The following is a 15,394-nucleotide window of genomic DNA, read 5'->3' as shown; positions in this document are numbered from 1 at the left end:
CACCTGCTCTGGGCCCATAGCTGTTTACTTTTCTGAGCATGGCTTCTGGCATGCCCTTCTTCATTCTTGCTTCTCTTCTATTTCAAAACTTATCTTAAAAATTAATTTCTTTGGATTTTATATGGTTTGTAAACATATTCGCCCCCTTAGCTCCTCCCCTTCCCACTCTCTCAGCCTTCCCATCCCTCCCCACCCAGTAGTGACAAGAACTTCATCTTCTTCGTCTTCTTCATCTTCTTCTAGTCTCCCTTTCCTCCTCCTCTGGTTTCTTCCCCAGTTTGCGTTGCCCAGCTAGTCTTGGGGTTGGGTCTGCTCTGCAGTGTGATCTGCCCACCATGGTTTATCAATAAAATGAAACAAAACAAACCGTGAACTGACCTTCTGGCTTCCAGCAGCTGTCCAGTAGTGGCCGCACATGAGTCTTATCGTCATCTGTGCTGGGCTTTTGTCTGGCTAGGACTTGTACAGGTCCTGTGCATGCCATCACAGTCTCTGAGTCTCCATGTCTCTGTTGCTGTGGGGCAGTGGGGAGACATTTCTCTGCAATGTGTGGCTTTAAGACTTCATTGGCCTTGTCTAGTCTATAGTTACTTTGTATCGGTCACAGGATTGAGATGTTACATTTGGGTGTTACCTGTAGATGGCTGTCTTAGTCATGGTTTCTATGAGGTAGATGGCTGTCTTAGTCATGGTTTCTATGAGGTAGATGGCTGTCTTAGGGTTTCTATGAGGTAGATGGCTGTCTTAGTCATGGTTTCTATGAGGTAGATGACGTCTTAGTCATGGTTTCTATGAGGTAGATGACGTCTTAGTCATGGTTTCTATGAGGTAGATGACGTCTTAGTCATGGTTTCTATGAGGTAGATGACGTCTTAGTCATGGTTTCTATGAGGTGGATGATGTCTTAGTCATGGTTTCTATGAGGTGGATGATGTCTTAGTCATGGTTTCTATGAGGTAGATGGCTGTCTTAGGGTTTCTAATGAGGTAGATTGATGGAGGACTTTCATTGGTTAATAAAGAAACTGCCTTGGATTTTTGATAGGGCAGGATTTAGATATGTGGAGTAGACAGCACAGAATGCTGGGAAGAAGGGAAGTTAGACAGATGCCATGCCTCTCCTCAGTGAGACAGACGCCATGGAGCCAGCCACCAGGTCAGACATGCTGGATCTTTCCCAGTAAGACACAGTAATTAAGTAGTAATTAAGCTACACACATTAATTAAATATGGGTTAAAGCAAGATGTGAGAATTAGCTAATAAGAGGTTGAAACTAATGGGCCAGGCAATGTTTAAATGAATACAGTTTGTGTGTTGTTATTTCGGGTTTTAAGCTAGCCATGCGGGAGCCAGGCAGGATGAAAAGCAGGCCTGCCCGCAGCTCCAACTACAGTAGATGGCTGTCTTAGTCAGGGTTTCTATGAGGTGGATGGCTGTCTTAGGGTTTCTGTGAGGTAGATGGCTGTCTTAGTTATGGTTTCTATGACTATGAGGAAATGCCATGAGCACAGCAACCCCTATACAGAAAGCATTTAATTGGCTCCATATTTACTATGACAGGGAACATAACGGGATGCAGGCCGACATGCTGCTGGAGATGTAGCAGACAGCAGGAAGAGAGGGCCACAGTGGGCTTGACTGGAGCATCTGAGATCTCAAAGCCCGCCCCCAGTGACACACTTCATCCTACAGAGGTCACACCTCCTGATAGTGCCACTGCCTATGAGTTTATGGGGCCATTTTATTCAAACTACCAAATGACAGTTTAAGAAAGGAAATGGAAATCAGAATGTGGTTTATCCTGAAAAGCTGAGAAAGCTGCCCATATCTTAAATAACTTCCCGTGAAATTAGAGCCATAAATATATTTATTTATTAAAAGAACTTTTAAAATATATATTTCATTTTGTTTCGTTGGTTGGTTTTGTTGTGGTTATGGTTATGGCCTGCCTCCGCCTCTTTGGTGCTGGGATTAAAGGTATGTACCACCACACCTGTTTGTGCTTTTTATTATTGTTTGTTTTTTGTTTCATTTTGTTGAGATAAAGTTTGGGTTGGAATTGAATGCACTATGTAGCAGAGGCTGGTTTTGAACTCCTGATCTTCCTTCCTTCATCCTCCAAGGCTAAGATTCAGATTACAGCACCACAGGCAGAAACGTATATAGGTTTAGAGTTTGGTGTCACAGATTTGATGGTGTTAGTCTTTTGGAGAAATCTCTTTAGTGTGAGAACTTTTAGGGATGACCTTCAGAGGATGCTAATTGCACCTAAGGAAATGCCTTCTTGTTATTTTTGGAAATTAAAGTCCCATGAGCAGGGCTCAGTGCTGCTCTGGCTCCTTTCCCATGAGTTCCCAGAGGTGTAGCTCTAGCCCAGAAGTGTTCAACATGTTAAATTTGATTCAAGCCATCTTAGTGAAGATGTGGAGCTGTGGATGTGAAAGCAATGGCGACGTCATCCTGCCAGGAACTCTTTCTATGATCAGTTAAGACTCCTTCTCCACCGCACAAATAGCCAGTGATGCTGGAAATGGGGCCCCATGGTACCCTAGCAGTTAACAGCACTGACTGCTTTTCCAGAGGACCCGGGCTCAATTCCCAGCACCCACATGGTGGCTCACAGCTGTTTATGCTCCAGTTTCAGGGGATCTGATGCCCTCTTGTGGGTACCTTCACTCATGTGTGCACACACACACACACACACACACACACACACACACACACACACACACACACACACACACACACACACACACACACCACACTGGTAGTTTGAAAGAAAATGGCTCCCAAAGGGAGTGGCACTATTAGGAGATATGGCCTTGTTGGAGAAAGTGTGTCCTGTGGAAGAGGCACCTGTGAGGTCTCCTATATGCTCAAGATCCTGCCCAGTGTCATGGACCACTTCCTGTTGCCTGTGAGTCAAGATGCAAGGACTCTTAGCACCTGCTCTAGCACCATGCCTGCCTGCACGCCACCATGCTGATAATGGACTGAACCTCTGAAAATGTAAGCCAGCCCAATTAAATGTTTTTCTTTATAAGATAAGAATTGCTGTGGTCATGTTGTCTCTTTACAGCAATAGAAACCTTAACACACACACTGACACACACATACACTAAAATAAAATAAAATTAAAAAGTTTTGGACATTGACCTCTTTTCTCCATCCTTGGCAGTGGTGGTGCATGCCCTTAATCCCATCCCTTAGAAGTCAAGGGCAGGCAGATTTCTGTGAGTTCAAGGCCAGCCTGGTCTACAGAGAAATTCCAGGACAGCTAAGGCTACTGAGAGACCGGTCTTGAAAAAAAAAATACTGCTTCCTCTTTATCTCACCCTATTTGTTTTTCCTTTCTGCCTTCTTTTTCAAGTTGTATTTTATAATCTGTTTACTTATACTTTTAAATTAGTTTTCTGAAGCAATAAGCAGTAATAGTCAATTTGAACAATACAAATAAATTCCTAAGACCATTACTGTATCATAACTATAAACTCTCTTTAATTTATAGGTTAGAGGTCAATTGATAGTGGCTCTGCAGATTGTTACACTCTGTCCCCAGAGGCTACAAGTGTGTTATATTAACAGTGTGCAGCTTGCTGGGATGTGGCCTGACTGGTAGAGTTCTTGCCTAGGATGCACGAAAAGCCCTGGGTGTGATTCCCAGCCCCGCATAGAATCAGATATGGTGCCACACACCTAAAACCCCTGCACTTGCCTGCAGCTCCCACACCTGGGTGGTGGAGGCAGGAGGATCACCTGCCTCTGCCCCTCTGTGCCCTCTCACCTTCTTGCCTTCCCTGATGTGCTCCACAGGCGACATTATCAATGCCTTGGTCAATGTGTCCGGCCGAAAGCACCCATCAACGGTCCAGGGGAAGCAGCTGAAGATGTGTCTCCCCATGATGCCCGTGGTGCTCCATCTGGTCATGTCTCAGGTACCCCGCCCCCATCCCCGGAGGGGAGCCACCTCTCCTGAGATGACTCTTCTGACTGTCCGTCTTTGCTCGTGGCTGTCAGGATCTCATCCAGGGACCTCTCGCCCCACAGGTTTTCCGGCCTCAGGTGGTGACGGAAGAATTCCTCTTCAGCTATGGGACGATTCTTGTGAGTAGCGGGAATCCTATCAGACTAATGGTGTTGCCTTGACTGCTGGCTGTGGGGTGGGCTGCGGGAAGGCAGGAATTAAAAGTCTAAATGGCATTTGTTTGTAGGGAAGTGACCTTTTTATATTTTTATCTGTTGACTGTAATAAAATTTGACATTTGGGGAAAATACATTTTCTCCTGATAATGTATTTTGTTCAGAGACAGCCCCCAATAGGGTAAAGAAAAGCCACATAAGCACACGATAGACATCAAGTTAAGGATTTGAAAGGACATGGGTGACGGTAGGGGCTGCGAACGCTGTGGTTACTAACTTCAGTGCTCTCTGGACGTTCAGGAATTAAATGTTTGCTCCCCTTTCAGGAAGGGAGCGCCACCTGGGCTCAGAGACCAGGCTGGAGGCCCCTGGGGAAGGGCCTCCCCTCTCCTTCAGGAACCGTCTGCTCTTCATTGGTCTTTGCTAGTGTTGCCTCCATGCAGGTGTTTGTGGGAAACAACCTGCCTGGTTTATTATGAAAAAAGCTTTCACATTTCTCTGTCTTTGGTTGTCGGGAAGGAGTTTAAACAAACAAAATGGCAAACATTGTATTTTGAGGCTGGCGTGATGGCTCAGTGGTTAAAGGTACTTGTAGCCGAGCTTAGTGACCTGAGCTGAAGGCCCAGCCATACCCTGGGAGAGAGGCCTGACTCCTAAAGTTATCTAAGTGCACGTGTGTGTATGCGTGTGGGCATACATGTGCGTGTGTGTGTATATGCATGTGGGCATACATGTGCATGTGGGGGGGGCACACACACACACACACACACACACACACACACGAAGAAATGAGGTGGTGTTCGTGCTCTCCCTGGTGAGGCCACTTTCCGAGTCTGCATCCTGGCTGCTCCTGGGTACTGGGTGACTTCTCACTCTACCTGTTTGCATCGTCTTGCACTCGGTGTCGATGGCGTCAATGTGGCCCTGGAAAGCAGTAGGTCACTGTCCACCCCATGACCCCATGGCCTGCTTCAGTCATCTGTGCAGTTTGTCTGCACATGTCCTGAGCCTTGATGTGACATGAGACAGACATGAGAGCTGCCATTCTTCCGATCCTTGTATGCTGACGCCAGCTGAGAGAACCAGCCCACCTCACATCTTCCAGCCCTGAAACGGGAAGTGGGCTGGCGTACGAGAGCTCTGGAAACGTTTGCTTTCATCGTGGTTCCTGAAGGTTCCCTGAAGTGTGCAGCACTCATGCGGAAGAACGTCACACATGGGCATGCACAGAGCAGCGTGTGCAAGTGCACACATGCCTGCCAGTGCACCTGCTGTCCTGGCCCCTGTGGATACTGGAGGTTGACTGTGGGTGTCTTCCTCCATTTCTCCACTTCACCCTGCAGCAGGGTCTGTTGTGGAGCCCAGAACCTGCTGACTGTCAGGAGCATCTACAGTTTCCTGCCTCTGCCTTCCAGTCTTACATAATCAGCACCAGGTGTCAGCCCGGCAATGATCTGGCTTCACGCGGGGAGAGGGACTCTCAGCTGGCAAATTGAGCATGCCTGTGAAGCATTTCCTTAATTGCTTGTGCTGTAGGCAGACTCAGCCCACTGTGGGTGGTGCCATCCCTGGGCAAGTGGGCCTGTTGGGTAAGTGAGCTCGGGGAGCAAGCCAGAAGGAGCAAGCCAGTAAGCGCTGTACCTTCGCCGTCTTCCTCCAGCTCCTGCCGAGTTCCCCCCATGACGGACTGTGCCTTGTAAGGTAGAACAAACCCTTTCCTCCCACACTTGTCTCTCATTGTGGTGTTTGTCACAGCAACAGGAGGCAAACTGGGCGCCATTGCTGTGGGATTGGCGTTGTGCGCTGCTGCTGCTGCTGCTGCGCCTACCGTCTGTCCTGCCTTGGTGTGGGTGCTGGGCTTGAACTCAGGTCCTCATTCTTGCTCAGCACACACTTGCCCCTCTAAGCTGTCTTTCTAATCCAGCACAGTGAAGGGAAGCTTTACTTCTTTTACTTCCTTCTGGAGATCTTTTTGGTATTTTCCAAGTATGCCCGAGTAGTCTCCATCATGGCGGGCTTATTAGCTTTTAGAAACTGCCTGAATCTGAGGGACTCGGTTCCAGCTGTATCCAGGAACTGCATACACCAGAACTTCTTGCCTTTGGGTAAAGTGGGCATGGAGAGAGGCCCAGAGGGCTGTGTCCTCACTCATTGCAAGGGTCCTTAAAGAGGGGACCTGGAGGGCGTTGCCGGTACATCTCGGAATGGTACCAGGCCACGGGTGCCTGTGCTGTGGGAGGGACATCGCCATCCTCATCAGAGCAGCTGTGACGACTTCGACGTCCCTCCCAGGAGGGGCGGCCATCGGCCTCTCCAAGCTGATCCAATTCTGCCTCAGGTGCACGTGGTCATGCTGCCTGAGGAGGCTCTAGAGTGTTCTCCACCTGGGGGTGGAGTGACCGTTCATGTTACATCATGGTTCCTAACAGTAGCAAGATTACAGTTATGAAGTAGTAACAAACTTGTGGCTGGGGTCACCACAGCACGAGGAACCGTGTTAAAGGTCGCAGTGTTAGGAAGGTCGAGAGCCGCTGCTCTAGAGCATGGAGAAGGTGGAAGGTGACGGAACTCCATCTGTGCAGTTCAGGGAACATGCCATCCACGCTGGCGTGTGCTGCTTCCCTTCACCCCCAGTCCTGCTCTGTAAGGAAACCCAACCCCAGTGGCTAAGCTGGACACTGATGGAGTGGTTTTTTTGGTCTGTTGGTGACCTTTTATGGTAGAACATTCTAGATGATTACATATGGGTCGTGAGTGTAGAAATTAGCTCTATATGAACATTGCCCCGCAAATAAGCGAGGTGTGGATCTTAAGGAGACTGCTGTTTGGCTGCAATAGCAGGGCGCTTTTAAGCCACCTTGGGCTTTCACAGTCTCTGCCAGAGGAGGACCAGCCAGCTGTGAATCGCTGCCTTCCACCTGGCCAGGCAGGCGGCCTGCCCACACCAGCTGCCTCTTCAGGGCCTGCACTAGGAGCTGGGGAGGCGGCGGGGACTGAACTGGGCTGGAACAGAAACAGTGGGTGGGACCCCTGATGGCTGTCGACCTACTGTGCACTGCTTTGGTGGCTGTCGACCTACTGTGCACTTTGAGGGTGGATGTTGACCTACTGTGTGCTGTTTTGATGGCTGTTGACCTACTGTGCACTATTTCCTGTGTTCTTTCCCAAGGTCTTTGGTTGATGAGCCCAGGACAGGGACTTGTCTGTGCATGCTGGGTTTTCCAGTCCTGACCTCGCTGGACTGTAAAAGTGCAGAGATTGGCAGACATGCCCACCCCACCTGTGCTCAGCTTTCTGACGTGTGAATGCTGATTTGTTGATAGTGCTTGGTTTGTGTTGTGGAGATGGTACCTGCCACGCTTTAAAACAAACTGCCAAAAGCTGTTGTAACCTACGGATGTTCTTGTGACTCTGTCCTGACTGTAGAGGAGGTCTGTGAACACTGAGGTGGGCAGGCCTGCAGTTGATCTGGCGGCAAGCCCTTTGACCCACTGTGCCATCTCTGCAGCCCTGACAGGGCTGTTTTCTGTCCTCACTCTTCAGCCTGGGCTCTGTGGCGCTGTTCTCTGCTCCACTGTGGAGCCTCTGCTTCGCTGTCTATGCTCTCTGCGGTCATCTGGAGAGGAGGCTCTGGGGCCCGGGCTCACTGGAGCTCTCTGTGTCACTGTTTCTTGCTCTCCTGGGGCTGTGGCCCTGACCAAGCAGCTTAAGGAAGACTTTATTTTGACTCAAAGTTGGAGGGTTATTTCACCATCTGGATAACTATTATTGACATGAAGAAAGAAAAGTCAACTGTAAATCACAGCCCCACCGCTGAGTCTTTCCTCCCGCACGGTGCTGTGATGTACGCAACAGTGGATGGGGACTGGAGGAACTGAACACAGTGGTGATCCTAAAGTCAGACACTAGAGGCCTTGGCCTCTGCTGCACCTTACACCCCGTGCAGCACCAGGTCCTTCCTGTGGGGTGACTGCTGTCACCATGGTAGCTGTCATTCATTGTTGACAAGGCCTTGGTGCCGTTGGTAAGGCTGGCCTTGAACTTGCTACGTGTCACTGTGTAGCCTAAAGCTCAAGGCTACCCTTGCCTCAGCCTCCCAAGTGGTGAGATGGCAGATGCCGCCAGTGGCCATTCTCACTTTTGTAAGTTTTTTGTTACCACTGAATTATTATGACATTAAATCTCATTTGTATATTTAAAAATCATGGTTTTAATATATACATAATAAAATTTTGAAGAATTATTTTTAGGGGGCTGGAGAGAGATGACTCGGTAGTTAAGGGCACTGGTTGCTCTTGCAGAAGACGTGGGTCTAGTTTCTAGCACCCTGCGGTGGCTTCCAACTGTCTTTAACTCTAGTTCCAGGGGATCTAATCCCTGAGTCCCTAATCCCCGAACCCATCCATGTCCTGCATGGATATGGTCCACATATTTATGAGCAAAGCACTCACACACATAAAATCTTAAAATATTTCTTTAAGTGTATGTGTGTATCCATGTGTGGGGTGTGTACACATTGACTTCAGGTACCTGTGCAGTCCAGACGGGCAAAGGTCAGATCTCCTGGAGCTGGAGTTAAGTTGTGAGCCATCCAGTTTGGATGCTAGGAATTGAACTCTTCACCACTGAGCCACCTTTCCATATATGTGAATAGTATATGCATGTACTGTGTATAGTATTTATATAAGCACATTTAAGCTGATTGCAGTGTTTGTAATATATGTATTTAAATTTTCCCCATGAGTTTAAGAATCAGACGTGGTTTCAGGCAAAATGCTAACTGCCCAAGTTTCATTTCAGAGGTATTTTGACCCCCGTTTATCAGACACTTTTTCTTTTTCAGAGTCACATTAAGTCAGTTGACTCGGGAGAAACGAACATAGATGGAGCCATAGGTGAGCAGCTGCGTTTGTTGCGTGTGAGCCATGAAGGGCATGCATGCGTGGACACCCGTGTAACCATCTCTCTGTGATCCTAGGGATGGTGGCTTCAGAGGAGTTTATCAAGATCACCTTGTCTGCCTTCGAAGCAGTGATACAGTACCCCGCTCTGCTGGCCGACTACCGCTCTACGGTCAGTTTCTAGAAAGCCCTTGGCCTTTGCTTGATAATCCTTGTGTGTATGCGTGCCGGGTTGACCGGTGTCCATGCCTGGAGAAACTTCAAAAAAGCAGGGGGAGCCGTGGAAAGCTGGTTCCAGTTTTGTTGGTTGGGAGGGGTAAGTTTCTCTGACTGTTCCTTGACCTCCCACCCCCTTTTCCTTGAGGCCAGAAGCACATTCTTGTGGGTGAGACTTTGCAGACACTGGGGATGTGCCCTCTTCTGTAGTGCTAGGGTTTCTGGCTCTCTTGGCTCCTGCTGTGCTCCAGCCCCTGCTGTGCGCCAGCTCCTGCAAAAGCAGCCAATGATTTGGGTTGTTTTTTCTGTAGTAGGAAGACATCTTGAAGACATTTTTCTACAGAGTAAACATTCTCTCGACATCTCCATTGCTGCTACAGTTCCCTGATCCCTGCAGACGGGTTCCACTTGGTGATATGTTTGTTTCCAGTCGTTCCATGCGGTTGCTAATGCCAGCATCAGAAGATGGCCTTTCTCTGTGGTGTCGGTCACATTGTGCTCCAGGCTCAGCCGTCCTGTGTCTGAGAGACTGCCTTGTTGGCACTGTGCTTGTCCTTTCCTCTCAAAGCCTTCTGTGTGCAGGCCTCCCTCGTGTTGGCCTCTGTGAGGAGCCTGCTGACCTCCATTGAGACCCTGTCAAACCACGGGCTTCTCTGTAGACATGCTTCTCTGTGTTCTAGGAGCGATGTGCAGCCAAGGCTTGGTGGAAGAGCTGTCGTTCACCACCCTAGAGTCAGATCCATGCTGGGCCAGCAGGAGCTAGTGGTCCCTGGTCCCGGGGAATCCTGTGCTGGTTTGTGTGGGAGCCCCCGCCACAGCCCATCACTTCCCATTGCAGACTCCCATCCAGGAGTAGCTCTCAAAGCTCCCCCACTGCCACTCTAAGCTTTAATGTTAGGATTTGGGTTTTCTGTATCTCACCACAGTTTTCATGATAGAGTTGGTCCACATTCCCTGTGTACACCTAACATAACAAGAACGAACTGGTCATGGTGCTTTACCGGTGAGTCCCAGGCCTTTGATTGAGATGTCACTTATGGATCCTGTTGCTTAATGAACAATAACCCCATGGCTAATTTGTTCAGATCCAGTGTTTATAAATATCTGTATTGCATTTAAATAGAAATTTAATTAGTGTGTTTTCTAATCACGAAACACGAGTGTGTTAATTATTGCCACTACAGCCTCAATTATGATAGAAAAGGCGTTGTCATAAGTTACCACTTTATAAAAAAATGCCCTCTAATGCCGCAGCTCCTGGGAAATCTTCTAATTATCTCCTCTTGGGCATGACTGGAATGCGCGAGGAAAAGACCCACACCCCAGGAAGCCTCTGATTGTTTTAGATTTCAGCATATCCGTGTTTAAGGCTCCTGATCCATACCTGTGCGCACAGCTAACTGCACTTAACTCTGCCCAGCCCAGAGCCAGCCCAGCTGCTGCTTTGGGGGTCTAAGCCATTGAGCTCCAGTGGGGTCACTGGGCTCAGCTCCAGCCAGGGCAAACATCTTGTGGGTCACCTTACACTGAGTGGGGACCTGACCAAGGAGGCATCACTTAGAACAAGGCAACGCCAGATCCTCCATGATTGCCAGCTTGACACCTTGGAAGGGAAGGATCTCCACAGGGGGCTGTCTAGATCAGGTTGCCCCATGGTAGATCAGGTTGCCCCATGGACATGTCTGTAGGGACTGACTTGATAACAGTAACTGCTGGGGTAGGCAACCCACTGTGGTGGCACCATTCCCTGAGTCTGTATCCTGGCCTGCATAAAAGAGGAGAAAGTGTGAGCTAGCCCAGAACAGCATCGGGTGGCAGAGGGCAGTGGCCCTACTGGCCTCATGTGTGAGTGTTTCTGTGACCTTCCAGGAAGGGGAAACACTGGTTACTTTGAATCTGTCAAGTGTGCCAAGCTGGGACAGCTCTGGGCTAGGACCTTGGTCTGGGTCTGATAGCGTCTGTCAGCAGCCCAGAAGTTCGTTCCTGAACAGAGGTGGTGCCTTCCTGGCTGACACTGCTGAGACTTTAGGCAAAGGTTCGGTGTAACTAATGCTTTTCCTAACTTCTCTCTTACCCTCCTTTCTGGCCTCAGCAACCTGAGACAATTCGGAGTTTCTTTTATTTATAGTAAAGTTTTGTGTGTGTGTGTGTGTGTGTGTGTGTGTGTGTGTGTGTGTGTGTGGACCAGCTCTTTAAAAGCAGGGTGGAGAATGCATGTGTGCACTACTAAGAAAAGTCGAGAGCAGGCCAAGGTTTGCAGGATGCAGTGTGGGTAGGAGACCCACAGGGTGTGGCAGCCCTGGGCAGTCTGCTGGTTTGTGCCTGGTTGTGAGAGAATGTGTTTCTTCAACTGAGTGTGCAAGGGGGAGTTAAGTGTTGAACGGGATGGGAAGTGTCTGCAGGAGTCAGAGGGTGTGTATGGCTCTGCTTGGCCTGGGTTAGAGCTGAACAGGCTCCTCTCCTTTGGGAGAGATAGGTCGGGTTCACTGGCCAGGGGGACCTTCCCAGGGAGTGGACTGACAGGCCAAGCAGTGGGGAGTGAAGGGCCCACAGGGGCATTCTGAGGCACTTGAGGTGGCTGATCTGGATGTAATCACGGAGGTGTGAAATTATGTGTATGAGCTGGTTTTGTTCTCTTCCTAGGAAAGACAAGTTACAGGGGAGGCATGCTGTGGTCAGAGATGTTGACCGATTTCTGTTGACCGAGGTGTCTGTGCCACTTGGTCCTGCAGCCATTCAGTCCCAAAGAAATACCCCAAAGTCTACATTAATTATAAACTGATTGACCCAGTAGCTCAGGCTTCTTATTAATTAATTCTTATATCAGCTTATAATTCTTGTCTGTGTTAGCCACGTGGCTTGGTACTTTTTTGGCGAGGCAGTCACATCTTGCTTGCTCTGTGTCTGGGTGACGACTGCAGACTGAGCTTCCCTCTTCCCAGAATTCTCATTGCTCCACCTCTACTTCCTGCCTGGCTACTGGCCAATCAGTGTTTATTAAAAATAATAAAAGTGACAGGATAAGAGACCATTGTCCCACAGCACTTCCCCCACCCTTAAAAAAAAGAACTCTGAATCTAATCTCCTTTGTTTAGCTTTTCTCCTGACCATTATCCATAACAACTTGTAACCAACATTCTAAACAAAGGCAAACATCCATAATCCATTTTTTTGGGAATGTGGGTGTAGTTTTTTAGGCTACTTCCTGCTCATTGGGGGTGCTGATAATCTTATGGGGACCTAAAGAAAATTTTGAATTATGGTCAAGTCCTAATTGGAGTATTCTGTGAGGCTTGATCATCTCAGCCAGCAGTCTTGAGACTGTTCTGGATACAGAACTCAGAGGAAACCCCAACAGAGGTCCTCTGAAATATTGAATCACCTGGACCATCTGCTTCTATTGGAGATTCTTCAGGGGATCTTCTTTGATCAAACCTAATTTTTCTTAGCCCAGAGTGAACCCACTGCCTCTCACTTCCCGTGGAAACAAAAGCAAAACCTCTTCTCCAAAGCAACATACATTTTGACTTAAATTTTGAAGTCAAGGAATTTTCAATATATATAGGATTAATCCAGCAGCATTTATCATCAAATATCTTTTAGCAGCTGTTGCTCCTTCCTCAGCCATCAAGCAATTTAAAGGCAGCACAATAACATACAGTATCCATACTCTCTGTGTATTTTTCATCTTTATGTGGCTTTATTTTAAACTTCATTTTTTTTTAATTTTTGGCTTTTTGAGACATGGTTTCTCTCTGTATCTTTGGCTATCCTGGAATTCACTCTGTAAACCAGGTTGTCCTTGAACTCACAGAGACCTGCCTGCCTCTGCCACCCAAGCATTGGGATTAAAGATATGCACCACCACACCCAACTACTCTGTTTCTTTTTTATTTTAAGGACTTCATCCTTTTTCTTTTCTATCTCAAGCCTACATATATTTTTAAACACATTGTAAACCATTTAGAAGTTGTCTTCATCCGAATCTATATTGTCTAACTTTTCTGACTACATGAGTCTTTAATTTGATACGCAATATGGCTAGGATTAAAGCCGTGGCTTTGACGGCTGGATCCAGCTCATTCTTTAGCTTTCTGAGAGTCTAGCCTCATGGCAGAGGTACCTGCTGGAGCCATGTTTATTGCTACAACTCTATGGCGTTTCAAGGTCCCTACCACCATCAAGAAGCACGTGGTCAGGTTTTCATCAACACTATTTAAGTGCTTTGTGGCCAAGCCTCTTAAAAGGACTGCAAAGTTTTTGCAGCTAAAGCTGAATCAGGAAGCCTCTCTTAAATGAGACATGCTTGTCTCTAGCAAACAGAGCCCACCTGAGAAAATACTGCTACCAAAAAGCCCTGCTTAACTCTGGGTTTTTTGTTGTTGTTTTGTTTTGTTTTGGTCTAAGCTCTCAGGATTTAGTCAGCTCCACGTTGGCAAACCATTTGAAGAAGGACACTTAAAAGAAATCCCACACTAGCTCAGAATTGAGAATAATAGAGGGTTATTATTTAGGGGTAGACTCACAGATCACAGTCCTCTGAACAGCAACTGAATCCAGCAGCCAGAAGAGAGGCCAGACTTGTGCTTTACATCAGCATATATAGAATAAGAGGCCACGCCCAAGTGGGCGGTAACTTAAAGGCTACTGGGGGTAGGAATTCCTTCAGCACAGAGAAACTCCTCAGGGGTGAGTGGTGGATTAGCATTTGAACCACTCAGGTCTGAAGGTCACCTCTTGGAGACCTCTTTATGTCAATAATCCTTTGTTAGAGCCTCTTGCTGGTGAAATCAGTCCTTTCCCCAAACCGGTGACTGAATTAGAAGTCTACTCTTTGGTGCCCCACCCTTGTATCCCTGCAGAGTGGGGTTCCTGGCATGGGACTGACACCTGTGTTGTTTCAGAGAGTTCTGCCTGCATTTAAGGGGATGTAATGAACCTCATGCTGTGGGAACCTCGGGTCGGCTGTGAGACATGTAGATTGCATTTTCAGAGTGTTGCTTTAAATATACACGCTAAAGTGCATGCAGTTTTAAGGAAAACCATTCGTACTGAAGTATCACTTGGTAACACGTTTGAAAGGACACGTTTGCCCTGGTGCTGGGCCCACGCTGTCGTGCACCCACTCTGGCCTCGGTGCCCTTGAACCCTCTGGAGCTCCTCCAGCCTCTGGGGAGTTGGGGAGGGGTGAAACCGTGAGCCCCAGGTCATGGGGACAGACTAGAAAGGACAACCTGACTTCTGAGTTTAGATGTCCACCTGTGTCTGGTTTCTTCCAGGTGGCATCTCTAGGTGACTGTTTTGATTCTGTCTTTGACATTTTCAGATGACACACTTGGTCTTCCCATCTGCAAGCTCTGACTGCAGATCTGTAACACTGGTAAACAGTGACAGAAGAAACATCAAGTGGCCAGGTTGTCACAGCCTCTAAGGACCTCATGTCTGATACACAGTGACTGTTTATTTCTCAGAACCAGAGCCATGCCACAGAGCCCTTCCCAGAAACCCTAGCTTACCAACCCTTCATTGTTTATATTTGTGTGGGCGCATACTGTAAATGATCACAGTTGGCACTGAGTAACTAATGTGTTTTGATAGACATGCTGATGAGACTGCGGGGTCAATGATATCATTTACTTCATGTTTGTGCAAACAGGGTAGCTGGTGGTGTTGACACAGGAGTCACGTGTGTTTGCGCTAGGATGTGTCAGCCGCACACATCCCTCAACCAGGGTTGTCTAGAGACCATGATACTTGAGAAATACCTGCAAGATTGCTTGTTGAACCTTCTTCACTTATATATGGGTGTGTGTGTGTAAAATATATATATATATATTAAGAACTCCAGGAACCAAAACCATTTCTTGGCTCTGTCCTGTGTGAGATTTCCCCATTCTGTGTTCACTCCTGTGATCAGTCACAGAGGAGTGGAATTGTTGAGTCTTCAGGTGTGTGGGTGGTGGTGTGGGACTGACTTGCTAACTTTCCATGTGATGTTCTCATTAATTGTTTGTAGTTTCTGCGTCTTATCTTTGCACAGACTTGCAGGCCCCGACTCTGCTTTGTTTGGGTTTAAAACCAGCTGGATTAAAGTGTTATCTCTTTCAAATTCTAAGTATCTGACATCACTGGGCCTG

At 47.8% G+C, this 15,394-nt stretch overlaps 1 protein-coding gene across 1 annotated transcript in view; it reads left to right on the top strand.

Moving 5' to 3' along the window:
- The window catches only part of Ulk4 (unc-51 like kinase 4), a 275,070-nt gene that overhangs the window by 79,846 nt on the left and 179,830 nt on the right, over positions 1-15,394 (top strand). Inside the window, exons 23-26 of the mRNA XM_038324151.1 lie at positions 3,814-3,935; positions 4,048-4,104; positions 8,984-9,035; positions 9,119-9,213. Coding sequence (XP_038180079.1) covers positions 3,814-3,935; positions 4,048-4,104; positions 8,984-9,035; positions 9,119-9,213 — 326 coding nt within the window. The remainder of the gene's footprint in view (positions 1-3,813; positions 3,936-4,047; positions 4,105-8,983; positions 9,036-9,118; positions 9,214-15,394) is intronic.

This window comes from Arvicola amphibius, chromosome 3 (assembly GCF_903992535.2).
Source record: "Arvicola amphibius chromosome 3, mArvAmp1.2, whole genome shotgun sequence".
NCBI classification, from domain to species: domain Eukaryota; kingdom Metazoa; phylum Chordata; class Mammalia; order Rodentia; family Cricetidae; genus Arvicola; species Arvicola amphibius.
This window is presented reverse-complemented; position numbering and strand designations above follow the sequence as displayed.